The sequence below is a fragment of the Narcine bancroftii genome, chromosome 2 (genome assembly GCF_036971445.1).
Source record: "Narcine bancroftii isolate sNarBan1 chromosome 2, sNarBan1.hap1, whole genome shotgun sequence".
Taxonomy (NCBI): domain Eukaryota; kingdom Metazoa; phylum Chordata; class Chondrichthyes; order Torpediniformes; family Narcinidae; genus Narcine; species Narcine bancroftii.
In genome coordinates, this window is record NC_091470.1 from 149,820,741 (window position 1) to 149,833,944 (window position 13,204).

Sequence of the window (13,204 nt, forward strand, 5' to 3'; positions counted from 1 at the left end):
GTGTCTAACTATACCTTCGAGGAACAAGAACAATCCTGTCTGAGGAGGAAGCCAGCACTGCTTCAAGTCAGAGCCATCCCTTTAAAATGTTGCTGCTTCCAAGAGATTGGAAGAATCCCCAAGCGAACGTAATAAACATCCAACAGCACATAAATTAGATGCAACCAATTTCTTTGGTATTTCCCAAGATTTTTGTACATTCCTATCCTGCAGAGAGAGTGGTACAGAAGCCTACTGGGACAGTACAACTTACAAATTATTAACTATCCAAGCATTGGCTCCAAACAATAAAAACATGATATGTTGTTCATATGATATAAAATCATGTATTTGCATAACAGAGCGAGTCTTCTGCCAACGATGTTGCTCCTTTCAGGAGTTCAATCAACCAGCTGAATGGGCATGTGTAAAGAAAAACGGTAATAGTAAATTAAATCAATTAAATTAAAAGAGAATAAATACATACGATTGATATAAATATTCAGTAATCCATGTACTTGTAAAGGTGCAGACAGTCCTTGATATACCAAGGGGAGATTCAAAAGTTGCAAAGTCATTGAGGCGCATCACCATGCTCTTCTCGGGCACCAGAATGGTGGGGGCCCTTGTGAAACAGGTGGGGACCTCTCACCATTGTAGCAAGACATTGAAAATGTCTTCAAAACTCCAGCCAGTTGGTTTGAACAGGTTTTAAGGGCCTGTCATGGGACTCTTTCCAAGGATTCATCCTCCTGAAGCTTCTGTTCACCTCTTCCTTAGAGACTGGGATTCTTCATCAGTAAACACCTTATTAGGAACATATTCACTTTTGCTGGCTGTGTTCCATCTGCTTGTTTAAAATCTAATGAGCTGAAATAGAAGGAGACAGCAAAAGGTCAACCCCAGCTAGAGCCTTTAGAAAAGGCCATATCCAATGAGAAAGGCCACACACCAATTTTGTCCTTCAGAAGGGACCACATTCCAGTAGTGCTACTTCAGAGATCCCAGTCCTCAGTAAGAGCCTTACTTTATCTATGGACCTTCAGGAGAGGCCTGTGCTAGGGTTGAAGCTTTAGGAGAGTCTACACCCAAGTGCGGGCCTTCAGGAAAGACCACACCGCTGATGTCATTAGGGTGTGCGGACCGCCCTGGGTGACACCATCAGAGGGGTGACACCAAAATGACTGTCTATAAAATTTTTGTAGTGTTTCAGCAGAAATGTATTATTTTTTATAAAAATATCCATGTAGTTAATTATAACAACAAAAATGTTTCTCATAAGTCCAGCTTACAATAATGATGACTATTCATTTTATCGTCATTCTACCAGTAAACCAGCCAATGGAATACATCCAGCATTTGTAACCAGAAGATTAAAAAAAGGGATATGGGAAAAGGCAAGTATGTGGAGATAAGTCCATCATCAGATCAACCATGATCTTATTGAATAGCAGAACAGGCTGACAGCCCTGGTGGTCTACTCCTACTTCTATGTTCTTTAGTCACAATATCATACAACTGTCAATGGTAAAAGTACGCAGGAAAACAGAATGAAGAGCAGCTGCACCTGAATTAAACCATGGGCAGAGACAGAAATCTGGTCCTTATTTATTCCTTAATTGCTTTATGGTTTTAGGGCAAATCGGCTCCTGGGGTAATTAAACAACATAAGCTGTGATGATAAGAACCTGGTTCTCCTCTCCACCAGCATCCACCCCCACCAACGTGGAGAATAAGGAATAGAGTGTTCAGACATTCTCGGTGCACCTCAGGCCAGGTTCGCCACTAATATTTTTGAATACCCTTTCTGATGGCACTAATCATCCCATCATGTGGGTGGCTGGCCAATTGGCCACAGGGGAAGCAGGAATTCAATGGAAGGTGCATGCCGCTGTGAATTCAGGTCAGGAGATTGTTCATTGCGAACACACAAATAAAATCACAGCAAATAACAGTTCTTTTTATGTGGGGGAAACAGGATATTGGTGGGTCCCAATAGTTCCCTTCATTCTTCCACTGTAGGGACCCAAGCTTTCAGTCAAAGATCAGTGCAGAGATAATTGACAGTCAGCACAACAATATTGGTTTCTGTTGGCCTCAACAACCTTTGTTGACCAATCAGAAGACTGTTAGCTATTCATCTTTTCAACTTTAAAATGTATCACTTTTTGATTATTGTGTACCCATTTCAGTTTTGACAGAAGGTCTTCAACCAGAAGCATTAACTCTAGCCCCTTTCACACTTGCAAGTAATCCCAGGAATTAACCACCAATTGGCAATCAGGCAAGTGTGAAATGGGTAATTGCACCAGTTGAAGGTAGAATAGTTCTAACCCCGGGGATGGCTCCTTGCAAGTGTAAATGCATTCAGTGTCCCAGTTAGGAGTGGTCAAGTGTGAAAAGCCAAACCTCCATTCCTATCCCAGGGCACTGAATGGCCAATTTAGTGGGATGCAAGTGTGAAAGGGACTTCAGTTTCCCTTTCCACTACTGCTACCTGACCTGTTTCCAGCATTTACTGTTCTAACACACTGAAAAGCAACTATTTTCAAAGCACTGCCATACTAGCTCTCTGAACAAAATTCTAGATTGATACTTTTTTGCACAGAACAAATGCATGGGATATCAAATCCTGAAAGTGTGGTGAAAAAAAGGCTCAACAGCTTTTGAAAGGGAATTGATAAAAAGTTGCAGGGAGAGATGTCAGGAAATGTTAGCAAATGAGGAAAGAGCAGAGGGATGGAACTAATTGGATTGATCTTGGAAATAGCTTTTGCAAATCAACTGATACCGTACTCGTCTAGTCCTGCAATATTCATCCTGGACAATATTTATCCCTCCACTGAAAGATCAGAAAAAAATTGTCTGCTTTAATTTCAGTGGTTACGTGGACCTTTTTGAGATACTTGGGTATTCCATAGCACTTTATAGATAATAAAGTACTTTTGAAACACAGTTTCTGAAGCAGAGTGGGGAGACATGGTAGTTAGCTTGCCCACAGCAACATCTGCAAACAGTGATGGGATATATGTTTAGTTGTGGCTATATAATCTGTGCACAATGATATTGATTGAAGAGAACTGTAACGTACATCCAACTCTTCGGTACTATGGGATCTTTTGTGATTAACTAAGAGAGAAATATATAATCTTGGTTTGCCGCATCTTTCAAAATCACTGTGCCTCCAATAGCAGAGAACCTGTAAAAATACTACACCAGACTTTGTGCTGATGTATCTGAAGTGGGACCTGAATCCACTGAGGCATAGCTGACTAATGCTGTCAAATATGATAAGCTAATTCCATATAAGCTTCGAGATCAACTAGTAAACACCACAAGTCCAGGAAGAATGCACAAACCAATATTGGCTGATTTAGGAAGGCTGGAATGATCCCACACAAATTCATTGCTGTGGGTCTCTGAAGACTGACCAATCCTTTGACTACAGTAATCAGAGTTAATTACTTGTACTGTCAGTCAAAATTAATCTGATCACTGCTCATTAGGCTCAGAAACCAAGGCAATGCCTCAAAGTTATTCTTTTTTGACCAAAAGTATTTGGTTTGTAATAGTTTTTTTTATGAAACAGTCTGAAGGAAGAATTCAGGAGCTGAGTTATGTGGATTTAAGGTCATAGGTTAATGTCAATCACCGGAATGCAGAAAATAAATGGAAATTACTCTCATCCTACTCTATAAGCTGAATCTATCGAGGACATGACCATATCTTCTCAAAAAAAAACACATGATGAATTAGTTGCAAGGAAAATGGAATGACTTGCATCAAAGACCCACCATCGTGCAAAAGTTTTGGTCAGATTTATACTTGAAGATAGACTAGTCCCAAGTTTACATTTAACCTCATTTGTGTGTGACATAACCATAGTTAAAAGTATTTCCTTTTAGAGGAAAATAGAAAAAAATAAATGCCGAAACTGGAGCTGAGACTTTAGTATTAACCTTGGTACTGTGTGAGTGAGCAGTGATAGCAGAACTACAGAGGAGGACACTTGCCAGCACACTGCAGACTTATCAAAGTTTAAGAGATTAATGAAGAGGTATGAGTGACTGAAGCTGCAGCATCAGTTGATGTCCTTTATCCCAAAAGACAAACTCCTCTACCTCCAGAAGGATGAGACGTGACTTAGTAGAGGTTCTGAGAGGCATAGATAAGGTAGACAGCCAGCGTGAAGGGAAAGTGAAGGGAGGAAAGTTTAAGGGAATCATCAGGGGTAATTTTTTTTTTTAACACACGGAGAGTGGTGGGTGCCTGGAATACATTACCTGGGTTAGTGATGTAAGATGGAACAAAAGGGACATTTAAGAGACTCTGAACAGGCATATGAATCATGTTCTATTACTTACGCTGTCCTCATTGTTCAAGAACTGATGGACCATTGACCTGAAAAGTCAACTCTCTTTCCCTCTCCAAAGATGCTGCCTTGACCTGCTCTTTACTTCCTGCATTTTATATTCTTTTACATTATATTTTCTGCTGTTCCGTACTGCCAGCAACTATGTTGCTGGAGATGAGTTTAACTGTTCAAATTTATTGTCATATTGTACCTTGTACAGTAAAAAGGATTCTTCTGTGAGCAGTCTAGGTGGTTACCTCCAACATTAATACAGCTGTATATAATAGTAGAAAAGTATAGAGATATAATGTAAAAAGGATCGATTCACACAAAGCGTAGGCAGCCTGATACCACAGTTAGGAGCCTGGTGGCTGCAGTGAAGAAACTGCCTTTTATCTTGTTAGTGTGCAATTTCATTCTCTTGTGCTTTCTCCCCATTAGAGGGAATGAGAACATGTCCAGAGTGGGATGGGTTGTATGGAATTAGGGATAGAAGAAGAGTAAATAGTGTATAATTATCAGAAAGATGGTGGAGCTAAAAACATATTAAATTATGACAAAGGGTAGCACAGGTTTGGCATTTCTTCCCAGTGGATTGGGGCTAATCTGGTTATGGTGCTGAAGATGGTTACAGGGGAGGTTGAAATGATATCTGTTCGAGAATGAAAAACTTGGCGGCTGCTTTCCAAGCTTTACTCAAATTAATAGTACATTTGCAGTTAGAATTTAAAATAAAGGTGAGAGGCAGCAGCGAGAAGCAGGAAGAAGAACAATTAAGAATAACTTTGTAATACTACATTAAAAAAAACACTAGCAGTATCAAGCAATATTTTATGGGACTACTCCCATCCATGTTGATTCAGAGGTTTTGGTACACGACCGGATCTCCTTAGTTCTTGCGGAGCTACTGTTTCATCATCCTCCACATCATATCCTCCTCCTCCTCCAACATTGTTAGCACCAGATTTATTTTGTTCCACAATAGGAGATGTGGTGACTGTCTGGGCTTCTGGTCAAGGTACCACGTCATGAACAGACACAGTAGACTCTCGTCCATCTGGGTACATGGTAATTGTGTGTGTTGGATTATTGATCGACAAGTGATTTGTTACTCCTCACAAACCTTCTCATTAGCCAGGAGGGAAGTAAATTTCCATGGGATGAGTGGCGTTGGAATGGAAAAAAAAAACATTCATGGGGCGCAGTATTTATTGCTGTACACAACAGTGATCTTTGGGAGTGTAGTACCTCAGGATGCACCAGTTCCCACTGGTTCTCAGGCAGGTTACGTGATCTAAGGGCCAAAACAGACTGTCTTCCATATGATGCCGTTGAACCTCTCTACCTGTCCGTTCCCAATTGGATGGTGTGGGGAAGTATGACTTATGGCAACCCCCTTCTGGGAGAGATAATATTTCATCCTTAGGCACGAAGGTAGTTCCTCAATCAAAGTGTATGTTATTTGGCATTCCATATAGGCTAAATAGCAGATCCAGGCATCTGATCACTGATGTTGTATGCCAAATGGGACATGGAAAGGCAAAAAAACTAAAATACAGCAGCCGGGTTATTCCTGGAAGACAGTCCGTTGTGAATGTTAGCAAGCATGGAGGTAGTAAAGGCTGACCAAGTGCATGCCTGACTAAATGTGTCAGGGACCATATTCTCTTTCCCAGGATGATACTTTATTGTGTAATTAAATGCTGCAAGTTCCAACCTCCATTCTTGAATCTTTGCACTCCTTATGGTTGTACACTTTTACTGTCAAAGGCCACAAAAAGTAGGCAACAAGGCCCCAAGGACAGAGTTTATAAAAGCTAAAATAAGGAGGGCATTGTCGAGCCCAGTAACAGCACTTGGAGGGCACAAGTGGTGGTGGCTAAGAGGGGAGAGAAGCACCAGGTGGTCATTGATTACAGCCAGACCATCAATGGGTTCAAGGCCTACCCCCTCCTTCACATAGCTGACATAGTAAACGAGATCGCCCAGAACTTAATCTTCTCCTCCATCAATCTCAAGTTTGTATATCACCAGATCCCGATCGGCCCAAAGGACTGTCTGTACTCGGTGTTCAAGACCACTGCTGCTTCTACCATTTCCTGCGGGTCCCATTCAGCCTCACGAATGGAGTGTCCATGTTGCAAAGGGAGATGGACCATGTGATGGATAACACTACATTAAAACCCACATATCCATATTTGGATAATGTCACTATCTGTTGCCATAACAAGGATGAACATGACGCAAATCTGCTGAGGTTCCTCGCCACCGCTACAACCAGAAAAAGTTCATGTTCCACACTTTGCATCTGGAAATACTGGGGTTTGTGGTGAAGCATGGCATCATTGCCCCTGACCCCAAGCACATGCACCCCCTTCTGGAACTCCCACTGCCCCAAAACCTCAAGGCCTTGAAAAGGTGCCTAAGGTTCTTCTTGTACTATGCCCAATGGGTCCCCAATTATGCAGACAAGGCCCTCCCCCGGTGGCACAGTTGGTGTAGCGGTTAGTGCAATGCCTTCACAGCACCAGCAATTGGGACTAGGGTTCAAATCCTGCGCTGTCTGTAAGGAGTTTGTATGTTCTCTCCATGTCAGTTTTTCCCGGGGGCTCTGGTTTTCTCTCATTATTTGAAATGTACTGGGGGTGTAGGTTAAGGATGTAAATTGGGCGACACGGACTTGTGGACTGAAATGGCCTGTTACCATGCTGTATGTATAAATAAAAAAAAGTCTTGAAATGTCTAACCATGTTAAAGATTCAGTATTAATGGACATTGTTGTGCCTGTAAAGGTGCTGGTTGTACAGAGAAATCAAGTCAGTCCTGACTTCAGAACACAGGCCTGGTCTGATTTAAATATTGGCTTGGCCATGGAAAATGGATTCAAGAGTAGCCATTTGGTTTTTCTTGAATTAGATCATGGCTGCTTGATGCAGCTGGTCTAGAGTTAGGGTCACAATCTCTAAAGGGTATATAATTTAAGATTGAGGAAGTCCTTCACCCAGAAGATGGTAAATCTTTGGAATTCTCTACCCAGGATATCTGTGGAGTCATTATAAAGGCTCAAAACAAATCAATCAATTTTTGGATATCAACGAATATGAAGTGAGGGCAGGAAGTGTAGAAGTAAAAATCAGCTAGAGTTATATTGAAAAGTTAAAAGACTTGATGGACTTAAAAGTCTATCCATGCTCCTATTTTGCTATAAACTATCTGCATTTGGCTCCATGACTCTAACTCCCCCAAGGGTAGGGTCATGGTACAGCATCCGTGGATTTCTGTGGAGTGGGATTTAGATGCTAGAACTACCTTACACTTTTCAGGGGACACTGCAAGAGAATAACATTGGACCATGCCCAGGTGTAGAAAACTTTCAGTGCTCCCTGTGTTGAATAGAAAGCCTGTAGTGCGACCATGTCCATCATAGATCGCACCAGTTGGTGTGGGCTGTTCTGGTCCAGCACGATAGAGGTCAGAGTTAGCTCATTGTCAGAGTCACTGCTGCTGTAATGTTGAGACAGCTGCTGCCAAGATGGCCCCCTGGAGATCCTGAAGATGGCCACCCCCATAGATCGCATGTGGTGGAGTACAGAAGAGACACCAGACATGACATCATCCCACGTCATCTTCCTCCTGTTCCCGCCGTTCTGTTCACGGCTGCCAGAAGTGATGCCGGAAGTGGGTTGACCCAAGATGGCAACACGGGTTGCGGTCCATACATGGCGCTGCGTAGAAAAGTTTAGAATGGGATACCTTGGTGTAGAGCTCCTTCCTCCTGCAGTTCAAACAGGTCATGCTACGTACTGGACAGTACTTCCTTGGATGCTTGGTCTGGCCACAGTGGTTGTACCTCATGTGCTTAGCAACAGCAGTCAGTCCCCTAGTCCCAAGATGGCAGTGCTCATGCTCCCCACCTGGTGGCCACATGGCTCACTGAGTAAGCCTCAGCATTCTTCTGGGCTGTCTCCAGCGATCGATCTATCTGCACAACTTCCTGTAGGGTCCGATTGCCCTTCTCCAGGAGTTACTCGTGGATATGATTCGAATGGAAGCCAGTCACTAACCCATCACAGATGAGTTCCTCTTGATAGATCACTGTGGTCACATATACACATCCACAGGCTCGTCCCAGCTCCCTTATGGCCCTCACAAAGTTGTAGACAGACTCACCGTGTGTGACCAGCAGGTAACATGCATTCACGGAGTCCACGGGAGCACTTTATTGCTGCCGCAGCGTGGCCATCATGTCATCATACTTTTTGCAGTCCTGTATTATTTGGTAAGCTCAGTACACCACCGATGAAAAGACCACGTCATACTTGTCTACCTCTGCAGAGATCTCGTGGCATCTCATGTGGCCTTTAAGCAGTGCAGCCATATATCAAACTTGATGGAGGCCCCTGAATCCCTAGGGTCGGCCTCCAGCTTCTCCACTCGGATGGCCTTGTCCATGGGAAATAATCAGGTTATTAAATTGTAGAGCGATCAATAATCACAAGCAGACTCAAAGTGAGTGATTAAAGGCTTTAATCACCTGAAATGTCAGGCATGTCTTTACATGCTGCTGGCCCAGATCCAAGGCTGGTATCGAGGGAGGAGACAAGGGCTATCAGCCTTATTGGGAGTCTTGCAGGGAGGAGTTACAGGGTCGGAGGCAGGGCAGCCTGTACAGTATAGTGAGGTCACCTCTTACACTACTGTGTTCCACCTCATGTATTTCACTCAGAGAAGCTACGAGGCTTAGATTAGGAACTGCTGAATGCAAGTCCCATCATTGCATTGACAAAATAAAACTAAATAGAGGAATGATCAAGAGGCCAGAACTAAGAAAACACAAAATAAATGGACTGGGAAGATGGAAAGAGGTGTGGGGACAGGGAAGTTGAAGACAAAATGGGATTGATGGGTATGCTCTGGGACCTGGCATAGACTCAAAAGGTTTTATGACCTATATCTATATCTCCAACTAAATAAAGAATACTACAGCACAGTACAGGCCCTTCAGCCTTCAATGTTGTGCCAACCCATTTATTTCTACAAAAAAAAGTACTAAATCCTTCCTATCTTGTAACCCTATAAATTTTTTTAAAAAGGCAAAAATATTAAGTCAGAATCACTAATTTTAGACAGTGTGATTTTGGTAAAAGAGAGGTCCTGATGCAAAGGACCTGTGATCAAGAATGTGACTCTGTATATAAGGAAAAATATTGATGTGTAAGATGTATACATGTGAGTATGTGTGGGAGAATTTTGAGATTGTTGCAGAGCTGTACAGCATGGAACTACCCTTTTTAAACTCATCAAATGAGATTTCCATGAGATTTCCACTGCAAGTCCCATTTGCACCCATTGATTTCATTGCACTCTAAACCCTTCCTATTCACAACCCTAGACAAATGTTTTATTAAAAGTTGTAATTATACTGGTTCTACCACTTACTCTGGCATTTTATTCCATACACCCCCACCACATTCTGTGTGAGAAATCTAACCCTCAGGTCCCCTTTTTATTTTTCCCCTCTCACCATAATCCTGCTTTTCAGCCTGCCATGACTTTATAACCCACAATAAAGTTACCCCTCCGCAGGGTCAGCACTAAGGGAGGGCATCCACGAGCACTGCTCCCCAAATAAGGTGCTGTTCCCCACCATATGGTCACAGCTATGCCCGGCCATCAGATCTGACCCACTCCCTCCTGCATCAGTAGCATCTAGATTGACGCACGCTAACGACTCTCCATCCTCCCCCGGCCATGTCACTAGCATGTCAAGCATCAGTAGCGTCTAACAATAAAAAGAGCGCCCTCCTGTCCCATGTCAGAGGGATGGCCTCAATGAAAGGTAGGCTCCTGCCAGCAACCCCCTCCCCCCCTCCACCATCAACAAGTCGGATCCTCCCAGCAAACCCCCCATCGACAGGTTAGTCCCTGCCTCTCTCTAACTTGCTAATGCCTCCCTCTGACATGCATTCTGGCACTGACCCTGCTTTGCTCCTAGAAAAATAGTCCAAGTCTGTCCAATCTCACTTAAAACCCAAGCTCTCTAGTCTCAGAAATCTTGTGAATCTTTTCAGCATCCTTTCTTGCTGAATTGCATTCTGGTCTGGTCACCAGAACTGCACGTATCTTTTATAGTTGTAATATGACATTCTCATTTGATGAAGACAAATATACTGTACACTTCTTCACTACCTTGTTTATATGTGTACACTTTCAGGGAACTATGCATTTGTATGCTTCAGTCTTTTTGTTCGACAACATTCACCAGCTCCCTATCATTCACTATGTATATCCTTGGTTTAACTTCCCAAAATGTATCACTTCACTTTTGTCTCAATTAAATTTGATCTGCCATTCCGCTGCCCAATTTCCCAGTTAATGCAGATCAGCGGTTTTCAAATTGCCCCCCTAAACTCACATTCCACCTTAAGCAATCCCTGGCCATAAGTGCTCTGTGATTAGTAAGGGATTGCTTAAGGTGGTATGAGTGGGAAGGGAAGGTTGATAATCACTGCTCGAGACCCAATTGTCTCTGAAATAATTTGCTTGAAACTAATTGACATTGGCCCATTTCCTTTGGAGTTATGAAACCGTGAACATAACAAGTCAATTAGGAACGATTTTTAAACCTTTTTCTTTCCACTCAGATACCACCTTAAGCAATCCCTTACTAATCACATAACATAGGGATTGTTTAAGGTGCAATTCAAGTTTAAGGGGGCAGTTTGAAAACCACAGATCTAGATCCTGTTGGAACCTCAGATAACCTTTGTCATTATCCATCACATCACAAATTTTGGTGTCATCTGCAAAGTTGCTAATCAAACCACCTATTTCCAAATCATTAGTATGTATGACAAATAGAGGACCCAGTACCAATCCCTGCAGCACCCCAATGGCCACAGCCCTCCAATTTGAAAAATTCTTCAGTTTTGTATCCAATTGACAAGATTAGCCTGGAGTTTATATGATCTCACTGTCCACACCAGCCTACCATGTGGACCTGGCCTAAAGCCCATATAATCTACTGCTCGGTCCTTGCCAATTTTCTCTGTCACCTCTTCAAATAACTCGATCAAATTTGTGAAACATGATTTCCCACACAAAACCATGCTGAGTATCCATAATCAGTTCCTGCCTTTGCAAATATTTGACAACTTGCAACTCAAAGACAGATAGAATGGTGAAAAGCTTGCCTAGCTCTAACTAGCTATTTAAACAAATTTAGTAGATGATAAGCAACAGTACCATACACCAACACTCATAATATTCCAGCTGTTTCCAGCCCCAAGGGAAACACTTTCACCTGTTAAAAGATTAAATTTAACTGGCAGTCAGGTCAGAAGATGAAAGTTTCCAAAAACAAAAATTCTCATTAGGACAAGGGGAATATTTTCCCGCAGCAGATCCTACTCTTAAATGTATAACTTTGAATGTAATGGACCTACAATTGAGGTTCACGTGTCAGCTTACAACAGGTTCATCAGAGCAGATGTTTTGACTGCTGTCGGCAGTCGTCCACTGCAACTGTGTCTGGTTCAAGCTCCAAATAGCAGTGGCCCCAGATAAAGTCAGAGGAAGTAAAGAAAATTGGAGAATCAAATCAGAACAATCATCGTTTTCAGGTCTTGAAATCCTCAAACTAGTTTCAGGGCTGGGATTAGGTTCCTAACATTTTCTTTTACAAATTTGGGTAATTAGGGAAGTCCTTCGGATGTGGCAATAAGTGGAACACAATGGATCGACTGAAATGATTTGCTCAGTATAAGATAATCACCTTGACTCCTGGAGATTCATTAGTCAACACTGCACCCACTTTGGAAAAAGGAGCAGGAGATTACAAAGGAGCAGAAAGAGAGCAATATAGTAGCAGGTGACATTACTATAAGGAAGAGAAGATTAACTCATGTGGATTCAAGAAAGAGAATAGTCTCTTAAAGGCAAGATGCCATTAACTATGCCTGGTTGCACATCATTAAAAACTGGTGTAAAAGCATGGGAACAAATCAAAATGGCAAAATGAATGTTGTCCTATGGGCTAGAACACTAAAGTCATGCTTCGATTGTGTAAGCATTTTGTGGGCCACAGTGTGTTTCCATGTGGATCTTTAAAATAGTTAAATAAAAAAATCTTTAAATTAGATAAAGATATATTTCTTACAGATTTGTCTTTGAGTTGAAAATATTGCTCTGTCATTGCCACTCATGGGCCATGGTATGTTAGGCCAGAAGCCAGGTGGGCCTTAGACCGAAAAAGGCTGAGAACCATGGGCTATAGAGCCTCAATCAGATGCCATTTGGAGTATTGCACTCGATTTTTGCACAACATTTCAGGATGGGAACCTGGATTTAGATGAAGGATAACAGATATTAAGCAGAATGACACTGGGGTCAAAAGGGTAGATTAGCATAAAGAGTACGTTGTTGAAATTTGACTAACTCCCCTGAAGTGGGGAGGTTCAAAATGATAAAGTTGTAGTGCTTTAAATTAGAAGTGACAGTTGGGCTGATTGAGAAAGATTACTTCTCCACTTGAGGAGTGCCGTGCAGGAGAACAATTTGAGGATTAGAACTCAGTCACTTTGGAAGGAAATCAAGAATCACTGCAAAACTAGAGGAACTAGGATCATAGGTACATTTAAAAAAATCAAAGGGAGTGGCCATTGGTCTGTTGTGCCTGCCGTGCCATTTAATAAGATAATGGCTAACTTGTACCTCATCATCACATTCCCTCACTAACACCACATCCTTTGATTCTATTAATATCAAAATCTCCATCAATATCTATGGAGAATATTCTCAGTGATTTGTCCATGACCTTCTTGGGTAAAGAATTCCCGTGATTCACCTCTGCCCTAATGAAAAAATGTATCT

At 42.1% G+C, this 13,204-nt stretch overlaps 1 protein-coding gene across 4 annotated transcripts in view; it reads right to left on the reverse strand.

Moving 5' to 3' along the window:
* Positions 1-13,204, reverse strand: part of LOC138754360 (multiple epidermal growth factor-like domains protein 6) — a 294,761-nt gene that overhangs the window by 100,342 nt on the left and 181,215 nt on the right. The window contains exon 1 of one of the 4 annotated variants that reach the window (XM_069918535.1): positions 467-841. The exons of the other annotated variants lie outside the window; for them this stretch is intronic. Within the exon in view, the coding sequence (XP_069774636.1) occupies positions 467-557 (91 nt within the window). The 5' untranslated portion in view covers positions 558-841. Of the gene's footprint in view, positions 1-466; positions 842-13,204 lie in introns of those variants that run through there. 4 annotated transcript variants of the gene reach the window in all.